General features: G+C 50.3%; 1 protein-coding gene across 2 annotated transcripts; it reads right to left on the bottom strand.

Moving 5' to 3' along the window:
• Positions 1 to 1795: 1795 nt before the first annotated feature.
• HOXD8 (homeobox D8) lies at positions 1796 to 5067 on the bottom strand. 2 transcript variants are annotated; one of them, XM_047772938.1, is made up of 2 exons: positions 3638 to 5067; positions 1796 to 3257 (listed from the first exon to the last, which is right to left on the bottom strand). In XM_047772938.1, exons 1-2 carry the CDS (start codon positions 4194 to 4196, stop codon positions 2965 to 2967), a joined length of 852 nt encoding a protein of 283 aa, XP_047628894.1. In that variant the 5' UTR covers positions 4197 to 5067; the 3' UTR covers positions 1796 to 2964. The 2 variants fall into 2 exon arrangements, with proteins under 2 accessions (XP_047628894.1, XP_047628893.1); XM_047772937.1 differs by having other exon boundaries at positions 1796 to 3260; positions 3638 to 4273.
• Between the last annotated feature and the right edge of the window lie 1192 nt (positions 5068 to 6259).

The following is a 6259-nucleotide window of genomic DNA, read 5'->3' as shown; positions in this document are numbered from 1 at the left end:
CGCTTGGTTATTTCATTCCATGTTAACATTGGAGGCTCCTATTTTTCTGTAAATAGTTTACAGACCTCTCTAAAGCAGATCCTCTAAGCAGTCCAAGGCAAAAGAACGTTGCGCAGGTTTGCAAAAGGTTCATGCAAATTTCTGCAGCAAAAATGTTGGCTCACTTATTGCTGCACCCCTCGGATGTTTACAGATTTGAGCCAATTAGAAGGGCATCTCCTGCACTCGTCACTGTGAGCTGTCTGCATGAAACACCATGATGGGAGTTTCTAGCCACTGTAAGAAAGAAGGTGGTGATGAGGGTTTGTAATTCCACAGCTCTTTATTTGGAGACAAATCTATGCTTTTCCCAGCTGCAAAAGGAAACTTATATACCTACATTTATTACCAATGTTTTCTGCACATGAGTATCAATGTGTATATACAAATACACCATATATATACTCACCAAAAAATGTACAAATACTCTCAAATGCACCAGTTAACTGCAACAGTCTTTTTCTGTACATGAGCTGTGAATTAACCATGGGTTAGGAGGCTGATGGGGCCAGGCAGCACAACAGAGTAGCACAAAATGAAGAGGAAATATTTTTACCTCCCCTTCCTTCCCTTATTTCCACCTCTATCCACACCCAAGTCCCCCTTCTTACAGAGAATTTTGCACAAATCAGTGGCTCTAAAAGTGATTTTGGGGGGGGACATTCTTATGTAGGAGATGGTGCATTCTGCTAACAGAGGATCCCTTAAACGGAAGGCAGCTGGAGTTTAGCCAGCACCAGTCTCTAGCCAGCTTACCCACGCCCTCTCCCCAGGCAAGCTGTTCCCTAGCCATGCTTTCAGGCACTTGGCATACTTGTTCTAAACCAGTCAACAGCAGTCTCAGGCAGCACTCAGAGCAAGATGTTTCCAAATCCAGTATGCACGTTTGCAGCTGTCTCCTCTCATGCAAATGTTTAAACTCAGGGCCACCCCTGACTTAAAACTGTCTTTCCTGGCTCAGGTCAGCAAATGCCACAGCCAGATCCTCTTCCCTGGATAGAAAGCCAGGTGGTGCTTCGTTTCTGGCCCAGTAAGTGCCAACATTTCCCCGGTCCTTGAAGCAGCAGGAATACAGCCCATCAATGCCTGAGGGGTGATCCTGACCTAAAACTAGAGGATTTCATTTTCTTACCTGTACAATCATTAAAAGCCATTCCATTCTGGAAATTAAAATGTACCTCTTCTAAAATACACAGGCATTTAGAAATAGAAGAGACTTCTTCAATGTCTACCTGATAAAAGTCCTTTCCCTTTTGGGGGAAGAAATGTTAATTTACTTGAATTTTTGCTCTTCTCTCCCGCCCCTCTGCCCCCTCCTCTGCCCTCATAAAATGGCAGCTGCAGGAGCAGCCTCAAATGGAAAATGGATATCTTGTTAAGAACAGATCCCAAACCTCAGCATCAGCGCCGACTCAGTGGAATAAGCTGCGGTGTAACCTGGACTCTGGGTCATTCTCCACTGGGCCTACAACTCCAATCCTTTGTGAAGTTCAAGGCTTTCCCAATATCTTATCAAGGTTAAACAGAACAAGATGAAGCTTAGGTAGCCTAGCCGGCCCTCTCTGGAATGAAAGAGAGCCCCCTCCACTCCTTGCATTTATTATTTATTTTTTACAGCAAGAGTGCATGTAACCCCCACCCTCCTTTTTATCAAACAGAAGTTTTGGCAGGATGTTGCCTTCACGTGAGCACAGGCAATTGTTCCTAATTCAGGAAAAGTGTTATTGGCGGCGCTCAAAAACACTAGCTCTAGAAAAAAGATTCATTTCTTTTATTAAGGAGCTAGCTTTGTTCTGGAGCAGTTGTTTACACTCAGATTTTTCTGCATTTACTCTCAGGGCTTGTTTCAAATAAGTGAGGCCAACCTGGAGAACAGCAGAGGACGTACCAACCGATATCTGAGATGTGCAGAGCAAGTTGGCTCACAATGGGCATGCAAACAGAGAGAAGGGAATACAAATAAATATGGCACCTCCTCAAAAAACAGAATCACAGCGACTGCCACAGCATAGAGACCTAGCAATTTCAGGCGATACCAAGCGCGGTTCAAAACGAAAGCAAATTCAGCAATGAAAAGCTTTCCACAAGGCGATTCGCCAGAGTAAAAACTATATAAGTGAAAGTTATAATAGGCTTTTCAAGTATTCATTCACTTTAGATGATTAAATTGCCATAATTTGTATAAACTATAGAAAAATTATTAAATGTCAACTTTAACATTGTCCTGAAACTTCTGTCACTGGCCCAACATTTTTCCCCAAGTTTAAGGAAGCTGCAGAGCCAGGACTACACATTACACTCTTCAGCTAACATGTGCTTTTCGAATATTTGGCCCAGACTTTTTCCCAGAGATATTACATTTACAAAATACTCAAAGAAATCTTTTAGGAGTAAACAAAAGGCACCCGAACCATTCATTATAAAAGCAGAAAGAAAAAACATAAATAATACATTTTAATCAAATAATATAAAGTAAATATTCTGCAGGCATAATTTTTTTTAAAAAATTAATAGACTTCTTTTAATTTACTCACCATAAAGAAAAGATTTAAAATGTTCAAGTGCACTTGTTTGATTAATAAAGCATTTTATATTCAATTACTTAGTGCTAATCATTAGGAAGTTTATGTTGTTGAGGCAAAATCATCAGCTCAGACATTAAAAACTACCATTATAAAAATATAGCTACAAGGTCAGTATCAAATTACTCTTACATAGGACAGCTCAACCGCTGTTTCTATGTGACACTAGAAACTTTTTGCAACACCCAAATCCCTCTCAAAGCGCAGAAACCTCAAGAGCAGTGACATGAAGGTAGCTTGAAATACAGGTAAAGTCCTTTCCAACAAAGAAAATAGGTGGTGTCCACCAGCATATGCTGACCATTAGTTTTAATAGTCTGCGGTAAAACTTTAAAGGTAGAAGTTAATTTGTCGGGCCTTCAGCTCGATCTTCCTCCAGCTCTTGGGCTTCCTTTTTGGTTTCCCCATCCTTTGCCTCCTGTCGGGAAACTGGGAATTTGTCCTTGTTGTTCTCCTTTTTCCATTTCATTCTTCTGTTCTGGAACCAGATTTTTACCTGTCTCTCGGTGAGGGCTAAGGCGTGGGAAACCTCGATTCTTCTCTTCCTGGTCAGATAAGGGTTAAAAAGGAATTCCTTTTCCAGCTCTAGGGTTTGGAAACGACTGTAGGTTTGTCTTCCTCTTCGTCTACCAGGAGCTGCTGATTAAAATAAACAAACAAAAAAAAAAGAGGAAAATAAACGTTTAAAAAATGTAACGGTGCATCTGCAGGTTGCTGGAGGTTTCTGGAACCGGTCTAAGAAGTGAAATATACACAACTCTCCTTAGGTTAGATATATACAGGATGTGCAGGAATGAGGGGCAGAGTGCCACTATTCTGTCCCCATCATCTTTACATGGTTTCTACTTAAAAAAAAAAAAAAAGTCTGTATTACTTTATGAACAAGAGTCACTGTAAGCCACACAAGAAGGAAAAGGAGAGGGAGAGGAAAGGGGAGTTTTAAAGCTAGAACGTGAGATGAAAGCAGATTTCTCCCCCTCTCCCCGCTTAAAAAAAAAAAAAAAATGCATCCCAACCTTGTGGTCTCATCCAGGGAAACATTTGAGAAGGAGACGAGCTCTGATTTAAGTGGTCTGGGTCCTCGCCAATATTACCACTGGACGATTTACAGTCAGGATATTGTACCAGCTCGGCCTCTTGCTGGGTCGTAAAAATCGGCTGTCTCTGTAAGTTATCGTATCCGTAAAACTTCGCGGGCTCCCCGTGACAGGCAATCCCGCCGCAGGGGGGAGGCGGCGGCGGCGGCGGCGGCGGGGGGGCGGCCTGGTAGGCTGCGGCTGGGCTGCCCCCGCCGGGGTGGAAGTAGTCTTGGCCGGGACCCGGGCCGCCCCCACCACCGCAACCCGGCCTGGCGGGCGGCGGCGAAGGGTGCGGGTGCGCGTGCGCCTGCGGGAAGCCCGCGGCGCTGTTGCCATAGAGCTGCAAGGCGGCGGCGGCTGCGGCGTGGCGGCCGCCGACCTCGGGCGCGAAGTGACAGTCGTAGTAAGTGGGATTGATGGCCTCGCCTGCCGCGGCCGCCGCCGCGGCCGCCGCCTTGTACTTGGAGTACAGCGGGTTCACGAAGTACGAGCTCATCGGGGCGGCGGCGGCGGCCGGGGGCCGAGGTAGGGCGGCCCCGGGCGGGCGGGCGGCGCGGAGCAGGCAGGGAGCGCGCCTCAGCGCGACTGCACTGCCGCGGGGGCCTCTGGGGCGGCTGCTCGCGCCGCTGGGTCCGCCGGGCTACTTTGGTGCCGCCGCCCGCCCGCCCGCGCGTCGCCTCTGAGGCCGGGCAGCCGCGGGCACTCGGCTACTGGGCGTTCATGCTCCGCTCTCGCGCCCGTCTCCTCGGCCTCGCGCCGCCTCCCTCGCGGGTCGCGGGGCCTCACCCAGCCCCCGCGTTCCACCGCCCGCCCAGCCTCTCCCGGCGCGCGCCGGCTCGGCCGCAATAAAATCGCCGACGCCCCGGGTGACCTGTCCCTCTGCCTCCACTGTTTCCTCTCAGGCACCAGGCGGCCCTGAGCGCACCGGGACAAGAAAAAAGTGCACCCGACCCACGGGGACACTCTTTGGCTTCGGTTTACAACCCCCGCTCTGGAGGGAAAAGGAAAAAAACACCCTCTGCCCGCCGCCACCTCTCACCTCGCCCCCCCTGTAGCCCCCTCCCACAGCTCTCGCCGCCGCTGCCGAGGCTTCCGCCCCGGTGCGCCCCGGCGAGGCATTTTCGCACCACGCCACTGCGCGGAGAGGGAGCGAGATGAGCGCGAGATAACCGCGCGGAGGGATCCGTGCGGAGGCGACACCGCTGTTCCCGACGGGACGGCTCACGCCGGACGGGAGATGCCTCCGCCAGCCTTAAAGGGGGCCCATAAAGCCGCACTGCCAAGGGCTTGTCTTGCCCCTCGGGGCCGAGGGAACGAGGACCGCAGCTGGCAGGGCGGGGGCGCGGCAGAGCCTTACACTTGGGGGGAGGCAGGGAGGCCACTCCCAGGAGGCTGTGGAGCAAATGACTCCCTTCCTGGGCCCCTAGATCAGTGCCTCAGAGGTTGGCCGTGGCTTTTACGGCTCTGGACACGAGCATGCAGCCCAAGGAACATGGGCAAGTGGTGTAGATGATCCAAACCGAATATTTGAGTTAGGTCCTGTGCAAGTGGTTTGATTAAAAGCCACAAGGGTGACCCCAATACCTTGCATTATCAAATCGAATCTAAGCCCTTCTTTTCCAGCCGAGAGGGCCTTGTGGAAATGAGATGTACATTTACCCTTGACGCACTGCACGCCTGGCTGAGGCTCCCAGGTTAATTGATATTTAATGGAAATCATGCCCATGAATATAGTTTCCATCATTTCACCCTTGATAGACGTCAGCACCGGGCGCAGGGGGGAGGCTGAAGAATGTGGCGGGCGGGGGGTGAGGGGAGGCATTAGCATTGCTGAGGGAGTAAATGGAAAAACGGACAGAAATGTTCCAAGGCGGGAAGGAGGACTCATGCTGGGGTGGGTGGTATTTCCTCCGGCAGGACGCGTGGCTCCTGGGTCTCAGCCCCTGAACCGAGCGGACCAGGGCAGGCGGTGGCCCCGGGCGCAGTACAGGGGACTGACGCCCGCAAGTCCCCCCGCAACGAGCCTCGGGCCGGCATTCGGATCGCGCCGGTTCCAAGCAGCTGCAGGCGGCGCCCATCTTCTAAAGATTGTAGTTTATCCAACAAGTCTGTGAAGTTACTGCTGAGAGCGGGCGCTGGGCTCAGACTAAAAAGTTACTGATTTTTCTAAAAGGAAAGAGAAGGTTCATCCTGGTTTATGAGCGAGGAGGAAGAGAAACGTCCTGTGTCATATGGATAAATCAAGTGTGAATCGGCATGATATCCCTGGTTTTAGAAGCTTGCTCTGAAGTCACTTGCCATTACACCACCATTCGCCTTCTCTCCTCCACATCCTCCCTCCCCTTCCCCTCCGGCGTTAATGTCCTATGTAAGTAATAGGTCCCTGTTGAGTGTGTTTTCCCTTGCCCACACTGCCTTTCTCGTAGAGTCTTTGGGTGACCCATTTCCTTGGGATAATCCACTGTTGTGAGGGCTCCAGGCCCAACGGCCTGGGAACGGACTTCAGACACACTCCCTGAGCCCACCGAGGGGCTCCCGCTATAGCTAAAACACACCACG

This window comes from Phacochoerus africanus, chromosome 3, assembly GCF_016906955.1.
Source record: "Phacochoerus africanus isolate WHEZ1 chromosome 3, ROS_Pafr_v1, whole genome shotgun sequence".
Lineage (NCBI taxonomy): Eukaryota > Metazoa > Chordata > Mammalia > Artiodactyla > Suidae > Phacochoerus > Phacochoerus africanus.
The sequence above is the reverse complement of the archived record's forward strand: the minus strand, read 5'-3'. Positions and strand labels throughout refer to the sequence as shown.